This window comes from Acomys russatus, chromosome 23, assembly GCF_903995435.1.
Source record: "Acomys russatus chromosome 23, mAcoRus1.1, whole genome shotgun sequence".
Lineage (NCBI taxonomy): Eukaryota > Metazoa > Chordata > Mammalia > Rodentia > Muridae > Acomys > Acomys russatus.
This window is the reverse complement of record NC_067159.1, coordinates 1,066,316-1,089,352: the sequence shown is the minus strand read 5'-3', so window position 1 is coordinate 1,089,352 and position 23,037 is coordinate 1,066,316. Positions and strand designations below refer to the sequence as shown.

The 23,037-nt window shown below is 43.4% G+C and overlaps 1 protein-coding gene across 1 annotated transcript; it reads right to left on the bottom strand.

The window, feature by feature from the left end:
* Positions 1–22,647, bottom strand: Fmo5 (flavin containing dimethylaniline monoxygenase 5). Its single transcript, XM_051166013.1, has 8 exons — positions 22,375–22,647; positions 16,193–16,381; positions 14,431–14,593; positions 13,001–13,143; positions 10,171–10,370; positions 6,905–7,257; positions 2,404–2,476; positions 1–531 (listed from the first exon to the last, which is right to left on the bottom strand). The coding sequence occupies exons 1-8, from the start codon at positions 22,507–22,509 to the stop codon at positions 186–188; spliced, it is 1,602 nt and encodes a 533-aa protein (XP_051021970.1). The 5' UTR covers positions 22,510–22,647; the 3' UTR covers positions 1–185.
* Positions 22,648–23,037: the final 390 nt, after the last annotated feature.

Sequence of the window (23,037 nt, the reverse complement as noted above, 5' to 3'; positions counted from 1 at the left end):
CTCAAGAGAGGGAGGAAGAGGAATTAATAAACAAAAACCCAGTATCAGAGAAGAAAGAACAAGAAAGATTAATGATTAAGGGAGGGGTGGGGGAGGGAGGCAGGCAGAGCGTGGTGGGGCTCTGTACAGTGTGAAGCTGAGTGTTCAGGCTTGTCAGGGTCTGCTGGAACGCCGCACTGCCACATCTAAAAATAAGCCAGGACTACAGCAAAGAGAGCAAAAGCTAACATGAGGACACGGATTGTCATTGTTGAATCCCCAGCATCACTCTTTTCAACCATTCTTGTCATCAGAGGCTTTCGTACACGATCTTCTGTGGTGAGAATAGTTTTTCGGGCTCCCGCCCACTTTCCAGGGCCCTGTAGGCGATACTGGACCGGAGTACAGGGTCCCAGTAGTAACTGTAATGCCAGCTTGGGGTCAGTGAAGGCCAGAGACAGGAGGTTGGGCCTGACACCCACCAAATCTGCAATTTCTTCCATGGTGTCTATATAATCTCCCTGGATGGTGTGTCGCTGGCTGTCCACATACCTAAAGCAGAGAAGACAGAAGTCCCAGGCTATCACCAATACAGCCAAACTGCCAGTCAATTAACCAGCCAATCAGAACCTTATGAGTGAGTGTCTATTTGTGGGACTGATATTGTGCTAAGAGATGGGGCATTTGTTACCTTCCTTAAGGATTTTATGATGCATTAGAGTCTATAATGCATAGACACTATGCTCAAGAAGATCTGAAAGTGTATAAGCCTTCAGGTAAATATTCCGGGTTGTATGCGAAGTAAAGCTGAAGTGAGAACAAAGGAGGGATGGTAAAGCGAGGTACCAACAGACTGAAGGAGTAAGGAGGGAACGGGCGTGGAATATAGGCACGGGGTATCTGCGTGTTGCCTACAGCAGTGGGAATGGGTGGGTATGGGGAGGCAAGCCTGGCAGATGCAGAGGATGTGATGCTATTGCCATGGAAGGCCAAAAAGTCCCTTAAGCATGGGATCCTGAGTTATTTAATGAGGACAAGGTTAGTGGGGTGCCCAGAATAGGGCTTCTCTGGACTAATGCTGGCTTGGAAAGCTTGAGAAGATGAGAGAGTATGACACCCTTCAAGAGTAACAGGTCCTTTAGATGGAGCTAGATGGGGTGCTTATACCAAACACAGTAACTAATGTATATACATATACATATATAAATGTATGTATGTATGTATGTACGTACGTATGTATGTATGTATGTATGTATGTATATGGACAAAAGAGGTCTGGAGAGTGAATGGAAAACCAGCTTTTTGCTCTGTGATGGATATGTAAAAGAACAGCGAGAGGGAGTAAGAAAACAATTAAGCCAAGCTAACTGAGATTGAGGAATTAATGAAGGACAGAAACAAATGATAGGAAATAAATTTGAGTAGAACTGGTGGGACAGAATGGCAGAGGGACTCTCAGATGAGCATTTACTGAAAGGAGACTAGATCTTGGAAGAGAAGATACAGGGAAAAACTTGGGAGCTTGGCTTCCTGGGTGCTCCAGTGGCTCGAACTTTGTGGGCATGCATTCACGTACCCCATAGTTGGACGTTAGAGCTTAGCATTCACAAAGGTTCAAGAAAAGGAAACCACTAAAACATTCCCAGGGTTGTCGCAAGCAGTGAATCATCTCCACCTATATGAAATGCTAAATATGGGCACAAAATTGACCCTCAAAATAAGTTAAGCGGTATCCCCTGGGACTGCACATAGTCAGAAGGTCGTTAGAAAGTAAGCCAAGGGAAAAAGCATAGGGAAGTTGAAATAAAATAGTTTAGTGGCCCCACAAAAGGGAGAGACAACACTCCAAGAAGAGTGTTCAGAAGTGTCAACTTCGGCAGTGAGAGGACGACCGGAAGTGAGTCACCAGAAGTGAGTTGTGGAAGACCTCCAAGAGAGCAGCTTCAGGGGTGCCCAGGGAGTTATAATGCAGGGGCTTTGGGGGTAGGGAGCGAAGGATGAGAGCACAGGACCCACCAACCCCAGTGACCTGCACACCTTCAGCAGTGAGCCGGAGGGACACAGAGCCCCTGTAGGACAGCTGTTTGCCCCCAAAGATAGGGGAGCCTTATTCTAGTATAATCCCCTCTTTCATCTGGCAGCACGGCCTGCATGTGAGTAATCCTCACCAATATGCCCCCTGTTCCTTTGGTTTGTTTTTCCTACTCAACTTTTCTAAGGCCCTAAACATAGCCTTTAAACATGTCCTATCAGCTTTCCTCTCCTTCCTCAGCCACATGGAAACACAGGTGCTATAATCCCCTCTGATGCCACAGTAATAATCAAAGCCCTTAAGCCCACACATGGGATCTAAGCACAGCACAACATTCTTCTTACTGAGAAATACGTAAAGTATCCATATGTCTTCCTGGGAGAATTTCTTACCTTTTTGCCATATTCTCTTGAGTCTTGTTTATATCTGCCAACATTTCACTTTGGGAGGGCAGTTTCTTTAGCCCTGAAGGAAAAAAAAAAAAAAGTTTTAGTTACTTCTATTCTGCCTTGTCCTTGAAAGACATTTCTAAATTATGTTGTTTACTTTTGAGATTATAATACAATTACATTTCTTCCTCTTTTCCTCCCTTCAAACCATCTTCTTCACCCCTTCTTGTTCTCGTTCAAATTTATGGCCTCTTTTCCATTTATTATTACATGTGTATACATATATGCATATATCTCCCTAACTATAACCTGCTCAGTCTGTTTAATGTTACCTGCATGCATACGTTTTTAGGGCTGACTATTTGGTATTGCAAAACCAACTGGTGTCCTCTTCCCTGGGGAAGACTGTCTGTCACTCATGCTCTCACTATTTCTTAATTGCTGTAGCTCTTTGTGTAGGGTTGATGTCTCCCAGTCTTTCCCTCTCACCTTGGCTTGTCTACTGTTGCTTCTTGTTCAGCTTGTGTTTAGACAGCCATGTTGGTGAGACTTTATGGGTGTAGCTTCGGATATTACTAGAACTGCGCTATCACAGAAAACTCCCGATCCTCCTGCTGTTACAATCTTTCCACTTCCTCTTCTAGAATGTTCCCTGAGCCTTAGATAGGAACGTTGTTTTGTAGATGTATCTGTTGAAAGTGGGTTCTACAGCTGTTGACATACTGTTCTTGTGGACTGTGTGCAGTTTTCCTTTGCTCATTCATATGCTGATTTATCTACCCCACTATCTGGTTTCAATCTGGACATTGTGATATTTATTCTAAGTATGTCCTGTCTCAAGTTTGTGTAAAAATGTCACAATTTGTTCTCTGTATTGCCAATAAAAACCAACTAGCCAACGCTGAACAATAACAGAGAATAGGGTGGGACATCCTGGTGAGTCAGTTGGGTGGCGGGGGGGGGGGGGCGGGATAAAAATAAGGAAGGAGAGGACAGAGCCATGAAGAAAAGACCAGGAAGCCCCAGGAGGAATGAGCTGGACCTAGATATGAGTAAAAAGCAAGTATAAAGTGGGAAATCAGAATGGGTGGAAACTGTACTAGCATAGGGGTTTAGGATGGAGTAATTATTGTGCAGCATTGTGCTATAGGCTAATAAAATAGACCCTAGTCTCTCTTCATGGTTATTTGGGTATAAAGCTGTTTAAGGAGTACCTGCTGGTTTCACTAAAATAATAATCCAATTAAACATTAATGATTTTTCAGCACACAGCTTTGTATTTCCTTGGAAGACATTTGCTTTTCTCTGATGACCAACTGATTCCCTAATGTGGTCTTCCAATTGGGAAATAAAATGTGAATGTGAGGACGTGATAAATGACCTTAAAAGCCATTAAGAACTGAGGCACGAGATCAAAGTACAAGAGAGAGGGAGACAGTCCTGCACCGGCACCGACATCTTGTAATAAAGTTTTTATACTTCAAGGAACAGAGGAGGCAAAAGACTCACCACGGTCCTTTATGCTGAAGGCCCATGGACAGTGAGCCTTGCCGCCTGAGTTCTGTTATTTGGTCAGAGCTGAGGCTAAGACCAAGGGCAACCCATAATACTCAGTCTTCACAAGTAAGTTTAAGCTCTGATGCTCAAATGGTTCCAAAAGTAAGAAACTGGTAGCAATGGTACCAATTAGACAAAGCTCAAATAGTATTTAAGCCAAAATAAGTCCAAGCAGTCTTCTTCACAGATAAGCAGGCACTAGGCACTACTTCATAAAACTCTGAAACATTTCATTTTAGATAGAAACAGGTCTTAGCTGACGCAATTGTCTCCTCTATCACAAGCGGCTGTCTCACTTCTCCTGAAACATCTCTGTCATGGAGACCTTATCTAGTCTGAGGACATGGCATAGTGGTTCAGCTGCACTAGTTGCCCAAACATTCTTCGTAGTAACCTTCAAATCTACATCTATGCATCTCAAAACACTAAGCCCAACCCTGCCTCTGGAGGGAGGGTTGAGTTTCAACACTTGTTGGGTCTTGAAACAAGGAGTGATTTTTTTTTTAAGTCATTTCATTATTAGATTAATCCTAAGTCCCTGGATAATGGGTTTCCCATTCTCTGCCATCTTGGTGGCTTTCCTTTTACAAGCACACGAAAGCAACTCTCCTGGTCATCTCTCTAAAGGTGGGACACAGAAACCCGGTCTCCAGGAAGATCTCATGTGCCCTCTTACTTGAGCCATGGAAATTTCCCCTTATAGATCAGCAAGGAGACACTGCCGTGGCTCAGGTTTCAGTCACAGATCTTCAGGGCGTTCAAAAAACTCACTTGAAGAGCTGGTTTCCAAGTTATTGCTCATAGTTTAACCAAAAGTTTTATTTTTAGTAACTCAACACATTATGGGGGAAGAGGTCTATTTCCTGGCTGAGAGATAGCCACTTCATTTTTAAAAGATTCTATAGATGAGACAGGCAAAATTGTATAGAATAATCTGATGTGGTTCTTTCTTGATTCATCACCTCTTTTCTTATTTAAGCATTCCCGTGTTTGAGCATAATTTTTAAAATCATATTTAAATTTTGCTGGTCCAGTGTACTCAAATGGCATATGACTCACTGGACAGAACTGGAAGAACATGAGAAATGATAGAAATTGGGAAATTGGATCAACCAAGAGAAATTTTCAATAGGAAGAGAAACCTATAATTGGAACAAAAACTCTGAATGTTTTAAACAGTTTTTAACTGTAATAAATTGTACTGTTATGCCACATAAAGAACCGTAATGGGTTCTCTCCGTCTTGCAATCCAGTTCATCATCTTCCCACCCAACAGATAGCCAACTGGATTTTTTCAATTTTCCTTGGATTTCTCACTATTCCAGAGCATACCTGTTTTATCTTGAAATGTACTGGCTGAAAGGAAAAGGTGTTTTTCAAGTTGTTCTTGTTAAACTGATATTATTCGGCCCTCAAAATTTCACTCCATGGTCTGTCTTGACCCTTCAAAGCAAGGCTGAGTAAATCTACTTCTTCTTTGGACCATCCATCTGAGTTTTTTTTAAAGATTTATTTATTATGTATACAATACAGTATGATCAGATCACGTTATAGATGGTTGTGAGCCACCATGTGGTTGCTGGGAATTGAACTCAGGACCTCTGGAAGAGCAGTCAGTGCTCTTAACCACTGAGCCATCTCTCCAGCCCCCATCTGAGTATTTAAAAGCAAAGCTTCATCCTTCCTCAGGTTTTAACTTGTGTAGCTTAAACTTCTCTAACTGCTTCGTTTGTATTCAGATGGCTTCCTCTCAAATCCCTTAAGTCCTTTTATTTTATGTGTATAATTAGCACATATATATGTATGTATGTATATATGTGCATGTATGTGTATGTATGTGTGTATGTACGTATGTATGTTCACCATGTGCATGCTTGGGGCACCTGTAGGTCAGAGATTGGGTGCTCTGAAACTGGAGTTAGATAGGTGTGAGCCACCATATAGGTGCCAGGAAGTGAACTGGGGTCATCTGCAAGAGAAGCCATCTCTCCGGCCCTGCTTAGGCCGTTTTCATCTCTTCCCACGTTCATTACATTCTTGCTTAAAAAAAAATTTATCTTCAGGTTTGTGTTTTAATCAGATTAGAAAAGAACAGTTATATTATGCTCAGATATTATGATTCTGTAATGATGCTGAATTTCAGGAGGTCGCCAGGATGGCTCCTGACACTGCTGACTCCCTGAGTCTATTATCCTGCACTCTGAGGCTTTTTCCAACATAGCTGAAGCTGAAAGAGGGACCCACAAGGTGGGGGGGGGGGGAATGAGGATTTGAGAAACCACATAGTTCAGATTCTGGATGAATCTCTAAGCATCTCTAAACCCAGTTGTTCTCAGCCTTGCTCATGCTGTGACCCTTTAATATAGTCCTTCATGCTGTGGTGACCCCCAACCCTAAAGTTATCTCTGTTGATATTTCATAACTGTAATTTTGCTACTGTTATGAATCATGATGCAAATATCCAATATGCAGGATATCTGATATGTGACCCCTGTGGGAGGGGTCATGGGGTCGACCCACAGGCTGAGAACCGCTTGTCTATGGCTGAAATGAAGTCATGCTAGCCTATATTTGATAATTGACTTTATCTCTAGTGAAAGAATCTTTCACATCACGACATGCTCCAGCTGCTTGCAGTCTCGATGTACTCTGCAGTGCACACTGGAGTCACATTGCCCTCAGAGATCCTAAGCCAACCCCACCTCTGAACTGAGTATCGCCAGGGATGGGACTAAAGGATGCCTTGCTAAGAACATCTTCTGATATATGTCTGTGGTTGTCAATTACTCAGCTGCCACTTTAGATTCATTTAAAATGACATTTCTGGCACTAGCTTTGTGCCAGGCAAAAGTATATTAAAATCAACCTAGCCTCTCGGTATTTAAAAGCACTTGCATAGGTACAACTAAAACATTTCACTGAGATGTAATTGTGGATCATCACTTACCTTTGAACACCTGAGTGACCCAGCGTCCTTGGAGCTCTGAAATAGGCATAATGGCTCCCAAGGGCTGAATTAAGCCGATGATAGCAAGAGTTGGTTTTTCCAGGTTAGGTGGAAAGACTTTTTTATACAAGGACACCTTGTTCTTGACTACTTTGACAGAATCTTCAAGAAAAGGAAAGGCAAAGCTATAGCCTGTGGCAAAGATAACTGCATCAATGTCATCCTCTCTGGAGCCATCCTCAAATATGGCCGCCGTTTCCGTGAATTCCTTCACGTTTCCTTTCACCCTCACCAAGCCAGAGATGATACGATTTGGCAGTTCATCATTTACTGTTGGATGCTGACTCAGAGCTCTGGAAGTGGTGAGAGAGAAGGGGTGAGGTGAGAGAGAAAGAGGAAGGAAGAAAGAAGTCAGCACATAAGGAAAACTCTGCTCTGGGGGCAAAATACCACCCCAGTATTTGCCCTGTCTATCTGGTCTACCAGCTTGGCACAGATCAGGACTTCAGGGCTGGAGAGCTTGGGAAGGGAGGGTACTAGGGGTAGTAAAGGCTGAGTTTTCTCCGAGGAGTGTATAAGTGGTTTCTCAGGTAACAGCAATGCTCTGAGGGCATATCGAAGGGCGCTGACCAACAGTTTTCAGACAGCTGTCCCGAACTGGCAGAAATAGACCATGAGCATTATGTTCAGCCCCATTTCCGATTCCAAGGGCTCACAAGATAGACTTAAATCATCATATTCCAAACCACAAACTCATTGCATATGTATAGCAATATATGGGCTCTATGGAGATAGCTTTTCTGTGCACTCAATTCCTTGGCTCTCTAGCCTTTATGAAGGAAGTAGGGCAGGTGTCATTATTCGCAAGGAAACAGGCCTGGAGACGTTGGATGACTGCCCAGTATCACACAGCCTACCGTCTTAGAATGGCTGTCACAATAGCTTTCCATTCTTCTGATTGAGCAAGTAGTGCTGTGTGGGGACGGCAGAGGGCAAGGTGCCAGATGCCTGCTTCCTGCGTCTTTTTCTTTTCTTAAGGTCCATTTTTGTTACAGTTAATCTACACAGATTCTAACTTTTATGAAGATTTTTAATTTTACATCCCAACATCAGGTTTTTATTCTCCTTCCCACCTTTATGTCTAAATCAGCCATCTATGCAATTGTGCACCACCAAACTCATAATCCCGTATCTGCCTCTAACCTCTCCTGGGTACCAGGAACTGAACCTGTGTCCTGTGCAGAGCAGCAAGTACTCTTGGCCACTGAATCATCTCTCTCCAGCTCCACTTACTGGCTCTGTAATGACTTCATTCTAAGCCTCATTTAGCAGACCACATAAAAATTCCCATGTCTCCTGAACACAAGTGTGCTCATACAATATAATAAAGGAAAAGCTATTATACACGTCAATGTCAAAAAAGAGAATTGGAATTATTATTTCATATCAAGAGCAATTATAGATGTGAGAGGGACAGCAGTAATGTGAGTATACATTTTAGAATGGAGTTTAAAAAGTTATAAATAATATTTGTGAGAAAACTGTTGAAACTGTAATATGCCAATATTTTGGTTATTTATCAACATTAAATTTCCTGACTGTGATACCTGTATTACAGACATAATAAAAATGCTCTTTTTTCTTATGTGATATGTGCTGAAATCTTTTAGGTAACATGCGTTAATGACTGTAGCTTACTCTCATGTGGTTAAAAAAGTATATACGCACTTAGGTGTGTGCGCATATTGTGTACATGTGGATCTACTGACACTTCAAGAGGGAACAGAAAAGAAAGCAAATACAGATAATTCATCAAACAGGCAAAGCTAGTTAGGAGTGGACTTTGTATTTGGCAATTGTGCAACTTTTCTAGAGATCTGAACCCTCAAACAAAAATAAATAAAAACGCAGTGAAATGGCTCAGCTGGTATACATCACATGTCTTGGACCAAGACTGATGATCTGATTTGGATCCCCAGAACCCACACAGTAGAAAGGGAGAGTCACAAGTTGTCCTCTGGCTCCATATGCATACCTTGCGTGGCCCACACAACTCCCCACGCCCACCCCCCCCATCCCACCACAAATAAATAAGTAAAACTAAAAGAGCACAATAAAGCATTTAAAATTAGTCTTTAGAAATGCTTTCATAAAAGTTTTAACAGTTGACTGACTGTATGTGTGAGGTCATGTGTACATGTGTCTATGTGTATATACGTATGTACTCTTGTATGCCATAGTGGCAGATAGCAGTCACAGGGTGACTTGCAGGGGTCAATTCTTTCTCTCTACCATGTGGGTTCTGGGGACCAAACTCAGGTTATCAAGCTTGGCAGCAAGTGTCTTTACCCTCTGAACCACGTCACTGGCCCCGAGTCCATTGCTTACTATCATTTCCTTCTATACTCCCATTGCATTCCATGCTTTTCTGTACCAACCCCACCCCCATTACTGCATTGGAGAGTGGATGCAGACTCTCACTCATACTAGGTGAGGAATCTGCTACTAAGGTATATCCTCAACTGCTTTATATTTTTCACCTTTTCTCATTATGTTGCCCAGGCTGGTTGGCCTTGAACTCATCCTGTCTCAGCATCCCCAGTAGTTAGGATTATAACCCTGCACCATCAGATCTGTCTCTGTATAAATTGTCACAAATCATTTCTCACTATTGGTGCTTTTTTAAAGGGAACATCCATTTTATGGAATATGTCATTTCTTTCTGTGTTGACCTTGGACAAGTTACTTTGTTCTTATAGTAAGGTTCCATTGTTTTTTATATATCTAGAAAAAGAACATTAAAATAGACCAGCCTATGAGGTCATTGAAAGGTTTGAGAGTGAGCACTGGATTCACGTGGCTTGGCACTTACAGAAAGTCCTCCAGAAGGCAAGGTGTTCCTACTGTATTAGTGTTACTATTAGGTCTTTTCCCCTCTGTAGTTAATGCCCAGTATAATGAGTCCCAGACCACAGCAGGCTTGTTGGGTGAATGAACAAACGATACTCTATCCTTTATGACTGTTTCTTTGTTGTTGTTGCTGTTGTTGAGTGCTATATGTAAAGCAATGGTGCCATGAAAGGCTACTAACCACCAAAAGAATGATAAGCTGAAAGCCTACAGACCAGCAAGTTGGCAAAAGGATTCCTGATTCTATGCATGTTCTTGATGTCTGGGTAAAGATAGTTCTACGATGAGCCCACGTCGGCGGTCCTTGTCTTTCCGCCTTGGACATCTGCAGCCCCACTCCCATCCTTGGGACATACCTGTGTTTAGGCTTCAGGCCAAACATTTCATGATCGAACCTTTGGTTCATCTGTTTTTCCATAACTCTGTTTTTTAGTGATGAACCAATAATCTTTGACAGATAGTAGGTAATTCGAGAAGAGAACAGCAGATCAATAGGATAGCCACATTTCCCTACGCGGTTCAAGATCCAAGCTCCTCTCCTGGTACTGAGAAACACCTGGGGCACAGGAAACATTGTTTTGGTCAGTCTGGCTCACAGTTCTACAGTTCACCTGGTGTGATCACTCTTGCCATGATCAATGGCTACTTGATAAGCAAGCCCTTTTCTTATGAGTAGTGGTTCTCAACCTTGCTAATGCTGTAACCCTTTACTACAGCTATGGTGACCCCCCCAACCATAAAATTACTTTTATGTCTACTTCATAACTATAATTTTGCTACTGTTATGAACTTTGATATAAATATCCATGTTTTCTGATGTTCTAGATGACCTCTATGAAAGCACCATTTGACCCCCCTCCCAAAGGGGTCGAGACCCACAGGTTGAGAACCACTGTTATAAAACTTCCCATATCTATGCGTTTTTAGGTCTCATATTAAATTTTCTGCCCGCTACAAGGACATCACTGGCCTTTCAGGGTGATCATTTTCTTTTCATCTCCTGAACTTTCCTAGACCTCACAGCCTATAGAACTCATGAAAAGCTATAGATATGGGGCTGGAGACACAGCTCGGTGAAAAAAGCACAGTCGCCAGGCCTAGTTCGAGCCCTGGGACCTAAATGGTGGAAGGAGAGAACCGGCTCCCGTGGGTTGTTGTCTGACTCTCTCCATCACACACACACACACACACACACACCAGTAAAGCTAAAAATAATTGCAGATCATTTAATCCAAAACCTTCAGTCACTTTGCCACTGACATTGTTTGCAGTGTCACAAAAACCTTGTTTAGTTTTCGTATCCTCTACATTATAACATTTGCCATCAATAACCCTGTTAGAAATATCATAAATATCCATCTCACTTATTTGTAAGCTCTCGACCGCTGACTCTCAGAGTGTTAATAGTACACGGTATAATGTGTACCATCACTCTCCCACCATATCAGCATCAGTCCTTATTGATATTTGTGACCTGTAAGGATACCACTGTGCCAGGCCCTTCAAAGGGACCTGTTAATAGCTCTTAAGGAAGCCACTGTCAGCCCCATTTTATGGATGAGAAGGCTGGAGAGGGTGTGGATCCCACAGCCTGAGGTCATAGGGCTGGAATGTGGCAAAGCTGACTCTGGAGCCAGTGTAAGAAATATTTCACCAACTGATGAAAACAATGAAGACTGCTGGTGGAACTGTAGAAAGCAGTCTTCCTAGGTCCCCTACTGGCCAAAGTCCATGTTCAAAACTGACTAAAGGCTGATGGTCAATAGCCAGCAAGATTATTCCTTTTCCTATTCTGCTTCCCCCTCCGGAGGTTTCTAGAGCTACCATAGGGGATGCGCATCGCTTCAAGGTCTTTTGTGGAAGCTCTCAAGCAGCGAGCTGCCGGTCTGCAGAGGGATGACACTTCCCCCCACACACACACACTCTCACTGATGCTAAGCCAAGGGCTCACACATGGACTGCTTCTGCATGTCACAGATGACAGTGCATGCATATTTCTAAGAACCAGATGGTTCTGTGTGTAAGCTGTATATCTTTGCACAAGTAAGGTCAGTGCTCAGAGATGTAGTTAAAAAGTTCCTTATTTGCCGGGTGTGGTGGTGCACACCTTTAATCCCAGCACTCAGGACACAGAGGCAGAGGCAGAGGCAAGTGGATCTCTGTGAGTTCAAGGCCAGCCTAGTCTACAAAGTGAGTCCAGGACAGCCAAGGCTACACAGAGAAACCCTGTCTTGAAAAACAAAACAAAACAAAACAAAAGTTCCTCCTGTCCTCAACAGTGGCAGCAACACATCTATCCCAAAAGTTATTGTAAATGACGATGGACAGGAAGTGATCAACAAATGTTTAGTGGCTCTTACATGTCACTGTCAGTCTCCCATCTCTACCTGGTTACAATAAGCAGCACACTTACAAATCTCACTTTAAAAAGGATGGTGTAAGGAAATGATTTCGTCAGTGTAATCTTGTATCTTCACTGAGTCACTACTTTAGTGGCAATAGGTAGACACCTACCTGCTTTTCAGTGATGGGGATTAGGCTGTTTCTCTACAAATATGCTTCAAATTATTTAAAGAAATCTCCTTAATGCTACAGTTTTGCTAAATGATATTTGCTCAGCAACTCTACCCCATTAGTGCCTCTTCTCAGTAAGTACTGTTTCCGTGTGTAACTACGAAGGTGACTCCCTATGCTACCCCACGAGCTCATTAGGAAATAATTACATAAACAAAAAATGATATTTCTCTTCAAGAAGACATTATGGGGGCTGGAGGGATTGCTCAGTGGTTAGCAACACTTGTTGCTCCTGCAGAGGACCAAAGTTTAGTACTCAGCACCCAGGTTGGGTGCTCATAATCACCTGTGGCTCCAGCTTCAGGCGAATCTGATACACACACACGCACGCACGCATATGCACACACACACATGCACATAAACACATACATGCACACACACTATAATAGAAATAAATCTCTAAAGAGCATTATGTCAAACTCCCTTGATACATTGAAATCCATCGGTCCATTTGAAAAATTTGATGTGTAAGGTATAAAGGAAGCATCAACCCCAAAGCTGCACCTGGGGCAGTGAACAAGCCCTCTGTGTTTGCTGCTGGGCTAGGGCAGGGAGGGGGGAGCTAGTTCCTTGGTAAGAGTGAGGCAAAGTAAACCAATTATTGATACAAACCTGCTTGGCTGTGTGGCTGATCTCGACAGCCAGGTCACCTCCAGAATTCCCAATGCCGATCACAATAACTCTTTTCCCAGTGAATTCTACTGGGTTCTTATATTCCCGACTGTGAAAGTACTTTCCTTTGAATTTTTCAATTCCTATACGAGAAGAAAGATAGTTATTGGTTTTGTAGGAGAGATATTATTTGTCAAACCATGTGTGCTTTGTTTTCTTTCATGGAATTTAAAGTTTGAACATATTTTTTAAAAGATTTATTTATTGCATATGAGTGCTTTATCTGCAGAAGAGGGCATCAGATAACGTTATAGATGGTTGTGAGCCAACATGTGGTTGCTGGGAATTGAACTCAGGACCTCTGGAAGAGCAGGCGGTGCCTTTAACCACTGAGCCATTTCTCCAGCCGAAGTTTGAACATTATTTTGCACACTGTCTTTATTAAGCAATTCTCCTGCCTTTCTGAACATTTTTGCTTCTCTTATCCTATTGTTGTCTTTGTTATTTCCCTATCATAAATCATTTGCATTTTGAATTGCAGGCACAAGTCCAGACAGCCTCAGAAAACCTCCATTCTCCCTTATCTTTTCAACCCCACTTTTATGTGTATATGGGGCATATGTAAAAAACATTATTAAAAGTAAAAGCCCAGTTAATTCCAATTGGCTCAAATTAATTCCAATTAGCTCAAATCAAGAACTCCAGCCTTTCTTTTGGCCCTTAGGAAAACACAGTCACCCTGAGTTTAAGTGTAGTCACATGCTATTTGACAGGCATACAATCATTCTGAGAAGCATGTTGAAAATGGATTTTATTCCTGGACAGATGCATACACACCTAGACAGCACAGGTCAATAAGCACGAGTGTGTGAGGCTGTTGTTGGTATAATATGGTCTATGATCCTATAGCATGCTTTTTAAATACATAGGATTATACAAAGTGTAAATGTGTAACCAGTAAGTTACTTACTGCCAGTATTATGCATTTCACAGGTGTACATGCTATAATTTTAGATAACTCTACAGTGCAGTAGATTGGTACACACCAGCATCACCACAAACAGTGCTTTATGCTTCAGCATCACAGTGGCTAAGCCCTTACGAAACAACAGGACATTTTCAGCTCTGTTACAATATTATGGGGCTAATATTGTATATGTCGTCATTCATTGACAAAATTGACATTTGTGGTTCATGGCGATGGATAGGCCTCTACTTTTCCTCTAGTCTTCCACACTGTCAACCTTTCCACTGCCAAAATGGCAGTAATACAAATAATCCCGACATCTTCATGGAAATGTATTTAACTAGGGTAAGAATTTATTTTTAAACCCCACAGTAAGATCACTCAGTAAGATGCCCCTCCTGTTTCTCCTGGGGTCATATCACAATCATGGCTGCAGTGTCTTCCCTCATGGTGGGCTACTCACCAGGAAAGCTTTCCAGGGGTAGGTGAGGGTCTGTGTGATGGCCGGTGCAAACCAGGACTCCATCAAAGACATCTACCTGCTTTTTCCCTTCACTCTCGGTGACCACCTGCCATTGGCCTGAAGTAGAGAAATCAGGTTGCTTCTTCACGCTGCACACCGTGGTCTAAAAAGTGACAAGGGACTGTAACCACAGCCTATAGAGCGTATGCCTTCCATGACACAACTCCCTACCGAATGTTACCTAAAGGGCCGTCACAGGCACCATCACTTATAGGGAGGGCTTCTGTGGGGATGTTTGATTCGCATACGTCACAGATGTCAATGAGGAAGGCTACAAAACTAAGTAGGTAGGTAATCCAACGTACTGCCTTCTGCTCCTGGAACAAGGAGACAATGCTAGGTCTCTTGCTCTTCGCCATAAGGCTCTGCAGTCCCTGAATAAAACCATGGGGTTCGAAGCACTAGTGAGCTATGGCTGATGGCCCATTCCTTCTCCATTCCATGACATCCCCATGTCCCTGTCTGCTTCTCCCAGACCTGTTCCCAGTGACTGACTGGCCTTAAACACGTGACTAAGATACAGGTCTCCCTTTTCACTGGGACTAGAACGCTACCCCAGTGGCTACTCTAAAGAGGCCTCTGCATAGCATACGAACACAAGAATGCACTCTGGTGTGCTTCTGACACCTCAGCCACAGTGTCTCAATGGACCGAAGGAGAGCACACCAAACTTCCGCCATCTTGAAGCACACAAAGCTCTCACTGTCATGAGCACTTACGTGGGCCAGTGCTTCTGCTTGGACCACACTTCTGCTCCTTCTTCACCAGGTAGACTCCTACCCATCCTTTAAGACTCAGCCCACACATAATCTGCTCTAAAACTCAACCTTCCCTGAAGCCTGGGACCTCACGCTTTAACCTCCTCTCGGCGGCGGTGGGGAGCGCTCCTCAGCATGCGCCTCTTCATGTGTGCTACCTTGATATAAAATACAATTTCCTCTGTTGTTTTGTTTTGTTTCTGCATTTTTACTGCTTAGCCTAGAGTCAAGCTTACTCAAGAAGTGTGTCCCTTGGGTTTTTTGTTTGTTTATTTGTTGGTTTGTTGTTGTTTTTTTGAGACAGGGTTTCTCTGTGTAGCCTTGGCTGTCCTGGACTCACTTTGCGATGACCATAAACAAGGAAATGTCTAGAAATTGACAGTGAGACAGCCCCTTGTCTAAGAGCACAAGTTTACCTGTGGTGGAGCAAGCAATCCAGCGCAAGGCCGTGCTCCTCCCTCAGTGCTCGCCCCACTCACCAGAGCTGGCTTCTGGGCCTCCCCCCCTGGCTTCCCAACCACCACTTCACTGGGCCCTTGTGATCACAAAACATAGCACAGTGGAGAACATAAAGGAGCTCAGTGATGGTGGACCAGGAGATTTTATAGTTCTGACCCCTTCCAGCCTCCCCCCCATCATCTGTTTTTATTAAAATTATCATGAGATGCAGGCTGGGTAAACACCCTAGCAGGTGGCTTGCTGTATCTTCAGCCAATATATATATGGGTTCCTCTGCACAGTGTAAGTACACCAAGAATGTGTTTATAATGGAGGCCTTTTCATGAACATGTCCCAAGTACCAAGAGGACAAGAGTAGAGTTTTTGGATAGTGTAAATGCATGTCCATTTCAAGCTAGTCTTGAGAGATAACACAGGTAAATAAAGCTACATTATTCATTGACCTGCCAAACAATTTTAAACAGGAAGGTAACAAAATCTCTTACCTTGAACTGGATATATTTTAGAAGGCCAAATTCTTTGGCATACATCCTGAAATACTCTAGGACTTGGGCGTTGTGCATGAAGTTAGGGTAGTGATCAGGAATGGGGTAGTCACTGAAACACATCATCTCTTTAGAAGTATTGATGATCACTGACTTGTAAATACTAGCCCTTCCATCTTCAGGATTTTCCTGTGGCAAATAAGAAGTATTTATGGCAACTTGAGTATCATCTTCATGATTTATAAGTAGCCAGTGAGCATCTAAAAACTTATCTCAGTGAAAGTTGTTTCAATCAACCAACCAACCAACACACACACACACACACACACACACACACACACACACACCCCTCCCAATATCTGTGTCCCTTGTCTTTTGTCTTTTCTTTTTGCTTCTTGAAACAGAGCTGTCTTTATAACTTTCTTTTAACCAGCAGCATTTTGCTCACACGGCATTAAGTACCTTCCGACACCAAATTGTAAGTCATCCTGCAGGTCCTGCCTGAGACACTTAGGAAGCTCACACCGGTAGAAGCCAAAACCCATATAAGAAGCCCAGCTATCCTAAGACCACTGCACAGAAAGCTCACAAAGAGGCTATCAGAAGCTGAGAATTATCCAGCCATCCTTCAGAAACTCTAGATGTTCCTATTGTAGTTCAATCCCTGTGAAAAGTCACTTTTAGTTGTCTTCTGATTACAACACATGAGACTGCAAGTGAGTCGAGAGCTGCCCAGTTCAGTGGGTAAGTCTTGGGAGTTTTCACATATTTGGCAACACCACCAGGAAACACTATACCACATGTAAAGCCAGGTGGGAGGCAGCAGAGGGGCTCAGCAGTTAAGAGCCAGTGCTGCTATGGAGGCAGCAGAGGGGCTCAGCATGGTAAAGCCAGGTGGGAGGCAGCAGAGGGGCTCAGCAGTTAAGAGCCAGTGCTGCTATGGAGGCAGCAGAGGGGCTCAGCATGGTAAAGCCAGGTGGGAGGCAGCAGAGGGGCTTAGCAGTTAAGAGCCGGTGCTGCTATGCAGAAGATTCAGTTCTCGTCACTCACACAGAAGCGCAAAACCACTTGTAATTTCAGTTCCAAAAGAATTGATGCCATCTTCTGGCCTCTGCACACATGTGCTACAAAGACATAAATTCAGGCAAAACACCCATGCACAATTAAAACAAACAAACAAACAAACAAACAAAAAGCTTAAGTCTAATCTCCAGAATCTACATTTTAAAATGTCAGGTTTGGCACCCTGTGCTTGCAATAGCAACACTAAAAAGAGGGTAGACAGGTAGATTCCTGGGGCTTGCTGCCAGACAGCTTCATTTTCTTAGCAAGTTCTAGGACAGTAAGAGAAAGAGACCCTGTCTCATAGACCATGCCTGAGGAGCCACCCCTGAGGTGGCGTACATGTGAACTGCATACATGCACACTTGTATGCACACATGGACATAAAGACATACACACACACACACACACACACACACACACACACACACACATGCATCAGTTGCATAGCCAGGCTTGGTGGTACACGCTTATAAGCTCAGTACTTAGCAGTTGAGCTGAAGAAGGCTAAAGTTCAATGCCAACTTGAAGTACACAATAAATTCAGGCCTCCTGGGCTACAGAGCAAGACCGTCAAAAACAACAACAACAACAAAACCAAGTTAGTAGCCTACCTATATGTCAGAAACGAACAAATGAAAATTTTCATTTTAAAAATACACCATTTATAAGACCATAATCCTTTTAAATATTTAGGCATAAATCTAACAAAAGACATGTAGGGCAATATAAGTAAACTATAAAGAACAAATAAAGAAACCAAAGATCGAAATAAATGAAGCTTTTGTCTTGGTGGATTGGAAGAGTCAGCACTGTTAAGATGCCTGCTCCTCCTGCCTTGCCCTGAAGACACAGGGCAGTTCCTGGCAGCATGCGTGCAACCACTGTGTATGTAACATCAAGGAGATTCTAGAGGCCGCTGGAGATAGCCGGCAGTCTGTAGGTGTGGCTGGCCACAGGAACCTTCTTCCAAAGGTAGAAAAGAAGATGAACTTTACACCAGGCCGGCCTGACAAAGTCCATTGCAAAGTCCATGGTAAGCTGAAAGTAGGGTTTTGAAGATCTTTCTCCCCGAACCGGAAAGCTCAGGCTAGGCATGAGAAAAATGCCCAGCAAATTCAAAGGAGGATGTTATACAAAGCACCCAACCGGTCCTCAAGCCTGCCAAGGGCAACAAAACCAAGAACGTAAAATCAACAAAGCGAGAGAGTCTAGGAAAGTGTCATTGCCAAGAGGAGCCTTGAGATACACAACCACCAATGTGACGGGGATCCTGGGACGGAAAAAAAAGAGCATCAGAAGAACTAAGTGGACCTAAGGGAAGCATGGGATTATGGGTACTGGCTCACTGATGATGAAAAATGTCTCACACTAGTGTAAGATGCTAGCAATAGGGGAACTAGGCAAGCTCCAAGTGCTGGGGCCACAGGTGTGAGCCACTGTGCCCGAAGGAAACCTGTAAAAAATCAGTATTGGAAAATATTAGTCTATAACATGAAGGAGGCAGTACTAGTTTGTCAGGTGAAAACAGAAAAAAAAAACAAAAAACAAAAAACAGGGATAGGAAAACACAAGTAGTGGCATCTGAGGAGGAAGGAGAGCGTCTGGATCTCAGGAAGTCACCACCAAAAATGGGACTGCTGTGCTCTTAACTGGACACTCGGTGCCAACGTACTGGGATGGTATCTTCATAAGACATCTACAATTAACTGATCAGTTAACTTAAAGCTGATGGCACTAAGAGAAGGCCAGCCAGACTCCAAATAGTAAGCAAGGGACTGACAGAAATAGGTTTCAATGGATGGATTTTCAGGAAATCACTGTAAGTACATGAAATGCCTAGTAACCTCTGAGTGTTCAGTGCCTCAGCTTCCACAGTGATGGATGGTCAAGTGTGAGGGTAAAGCTTTCTGGCTTCAGGGGCATTCTAAGCAGACAGCAGGACAGTATGTTCCTCGGACGTGTGTGTGTGTGTGTGTGTGTGTGTGTGTGTGTGTGTGTGTGTGTGTGTATGTGTGCATGTGCGTGTGTGTGTGTATATATGTATGTATTATTTATGTTTTTGAGACAGAGTCACACTATGTATCTCTGGATGGCCTGGATCTCCCTATGTATACCAGGCTATCCTTGAACTCACAGAGATCTGCCTGCCTGTGCCTTCAAGTCCTAGGATTGAAAGCATGGGCTATTGTATCCAGCTAGTCAGTCAGTCAGTCTGTCTGTCTGTCTATCTATCTATCTAATTTAAACTCACAGAAATCTGTCTGCCTCTGCCTCCCAAGTGCTGGGATGAAGGGTCTGGTCCATTATACCTGGTTAAGGAACTGACTTAAACATAAGTCAATATATGCCAGGCACCCTGAGTGGCTCTAGAGTGTAATGCTGTGTAAAAAGCCAGGATGTAAACCACAGGGGCCAGGGATGGCTGAGGTGGGACAGCAGAGTAGGTGAGGGTTGCTTCTATGGTTTCTCTCTGCACTTTAACTCTCAAGCTTTTAGGTTATTTGGGGCCACTGGGAGAAACTCTTAACTGTCGGGCTGATGACTCTGGCCTCTGGACTTTAACTCTTAAACTTGCAGGCAGACAGCCTTGCTATTTGATGTCAATGTTTGTAGTGAGAAGAAAGAAAGAGAAAACCATACATTCACACAAACATACAGAGCTCCCATAGATCATTCATAAACATACATAAAGACACAGACAATCAGACAGATAGACATATATTTTGTGATGGTGAATCGAGGAAAACTCCAATCAACCAACAATAGCTTTATTTCTATCCTGGGTTTTTATGTCATCTATGAAAATAATTATCTCATCCAAAAAAAGATACAACTGTTACATAAACAGGGAGCTACAGTAGGACTATTGATACTAATATCTAACTAGAAAATTTTTTCATTATAAGTTTAAAAACTGGTTTTATCTATATGCTCATTATGAGTTCAAAGCAGAAGTTTTATCTTTCTCTTATTTCAAATATATGTTATGTGTTCAAAGCAAGAGTATTTTATGTAAAGGTTTTACTAAGAAACAGGTGTCTCTTTTGTCTTGCATATATACCCATTTATGTTTTGTTTCTATATTCATATGATCTTTCTTATCATGGTGTACACCTGGGCCATGTCCTTGTACTATGTCTAGAATGAATGTATTTCCTTGATTATTAATTTGTTTCATCCTGCTTTCCCTCTTGGTGTAAATCAAGTGAACACATGGAGGTTCGCAGAACTCCTAACAGTTTTTGTTACACTGCAGAAGCGTTTTCAAATTACTTGAATCAAGTCAGAAACTCTTTAAAATCACCATCAGGGGTTATAGAGTCATTAGTTCATTTAAACAACACTATGCAATGAAGTTATATCTTCAAAATAATCTGCAGGCAATCTGCCCAACAGAGTGAAGCAATAGTTGGCGAGGAGCTCTGCCATGCCAGACACATGAGACCAGCATGGAAAGGCAGCACAGCAACAATAAACAGTCCTGAGGCAAAAATCCTTGGCCTAAACCAGGGATAGACCCATCCTTTAGCCATGCAAAAACCAAGTAAGCCTTTTCCAGAAGCTCACTTGCTGGCTTCTGCCAATGCAGCATGCAACTGCTCCCAGCACTGCTGAGTCATGCAGAGGTGTTGCTGTTCTGATGGAGTATGGGCCATTTTGACAAAACATGGCTTAACTGATTGTCATAAGGTGGCAAGCTTCTGCCAAGAGGACAAGCAGAAAATAAATCTCATTGGCTCTCTAGATGACGCAGTACAGATCATAAGCCTGATAGTCTGGCATGACCTTGGTATGCTCCCAGCCCCCTTCCTTAAAGGGTTGCTTTCCTGCTTGTCTGGAATTTGCACAGTTGTGTCTGTGCAGGGTTCAAATGAAGCCTAGTGTCCTAAAGGAGAAAGCCAGTGGCAGGAGCAAAAGCCAAGGAAGTGGACCGTCTCTTCTTAAGGGAAGGAAAAGCTTAAAGTGAACAGGGCAATCTTGTTGTTATATACTGTTCAAGGACTAGGATGGTCAGGTTACCTCAAGTGAGAAGGAAGGGGGGGGGTAGGGAGAGAAAGAGAGTACATGTGTGTGTACAGTACATATAGAGGCCAAAGGGCAACGTTGGATGTTCTCCTTAATTGCCCTCCACTTTATATATTGGAGATATGGTGTTTTCCTGAGCTTTGAGCGGGAAGACTGACTGGCTGCGTAGCCTGAAAGTCACAGGACTTCTCCGAAGACTGACTGGCTGCGTAGCCTGAAAGTCACAGGACTTCTCCTATCTCTGCATCCCCACAGTTGGGACTTCAAGGGCAGGCTGCTCCATTAGGCTTCTTTTCTTTTCCTTTCTTCCTCCTCCTTCCCCCCCAACTCCCCCTCCACCCCACCCTCCCCTCTTTCTCTCCCCATCCCCTTCCTTATTTCCTCTTGAGTGTTAGGGATGGGGTGTTAGGTTAGCATTTTCTAGAAAAGCCATCACCCAGGATTTAAAAATATTAAAAAAAAAAATTCTATATGTGCAAGTCGTTTGCCTGACTGCATGTTTGTGTATTATTTTTCACACCTATGTCTTAGGGTCAGAAGAGTGTGAAAGATGCCCTGGAGCTGGGTTTACAGTGCTTATGCGTGGGGGTGCTGGGGACTAAATTCGGGTCCTCTGAAAGAGCAAATGTTCTTACCTGCTGTGCCATCTCTCCCGAAAAAGCATTTTAGGAATTGCTTTTTAATAAAAAGAAGACTGAAGGTGTCGCAAGCAGACACCTGGCTCATTATCAATTGTCATTCATTAGGAGCACGCAGGGAACTTCTAATGTTTGCTAATTCGCCACTTCGAAGATTGTTTTCCCGTTTTTTGTTTGTTTGTTTTGTTTTTTTGGAAGAGTAGCAAAGTTCAGAAACACACAAGCAAACAGAAGCGCTGGTTTGTGCGCCGTTTTCGTGGCAACAGAAAAAGGAAAGTAAGTGGCATTTGTGTGGTACTTTGCAACAAGCCCAGAGAATGGAGCCAGCCTAAAATCTGACGTGAAGACTGCCAGGGCGGAATTCAAGTCACGGCCTTGCTCTTCCTTATTCCACTGAAGGGAAAATACGAGGTGGCAGCAGTCCTTCAAGTCTTAGGGGCTCGGGAGATTTACCTGGAACCGCCACAATCCTCCGATGTCACCCGACCTCTCAAAGCAGACAGGCTCCAAGCCTTCCTCCAGGCAGCATTTGATGCAGGTGAGCCCGCTTGCTCCAGATCCAATTACAGCAATCCTCTTTTTGGCCATGGTCGCCAGAGTGCTTCACAGACTGGGTCAGTGTCACTTGTCCTAAAGAAAGAATGACAAGAGAGAGTGAACACACATCAGGCCACGTTAAAGACCTGGGCGGTGGCACGCAAATACAATGTAACAAGATGTAAGTCTGGGCTATGGTCTGGCTCACGTCTCTGCTCCACCAGCTCCGGGCTCTGCTAGGGCAGAATAGCAGTGCCTCAGATAAACACAGCAGTGGCCAATGGGGAGGGGCTATACCGTCCCACCTCCTATCCCGCCCACCCACGGGCGGGCACTCTTCTTCCGCAACGCAAAGAAAACAGATCAATACGCTTTGGGAAGAAAACAGTAACATCGGATATGTTCTAATCTACAGCTTTTCAGCATCAACCCCCACAGGGAGACCGGGCCTCCGGTTCCATCCCTTTCCGCTTTTCTTTGTGCCCACTTTCAACTTCCTACACTTTTTTTTTTAAGCGATAAAGGACGGCCAGACTCAGCGCCTCAGAAGCAAACCTTGCTCCAATGTCAAGAAGAGGA

What these genes read in the sequence shown, in the direction of transcription:
- Fmo5 (XM_051166013.1), bottom strand. Translation starts at nt 22,509, where the DNA reads ATGGCCAAAAAGAGGATTGCTGTAATTGGATCTGGAGCAAGCGGGCTC. An exon ending in TCAGCCACACAGCCAAGCAG is followed by an intron (nt 10,371 to 13,000) that starts GTTTGTATCAAT and finishes CCTGTGCCCCAG; the next exon opens with GTGTTTCTCAGTACCAGGAG. An exon ending in GGTCACTCAGGTGTTCAAAG is followed by an intron (nt 2,477 to 6,904) that starts GTAAGTGATGAT and finishes TTTTTCCTTCAG; the next exon opens with GGCTAAAGAAACTGCCCTCC.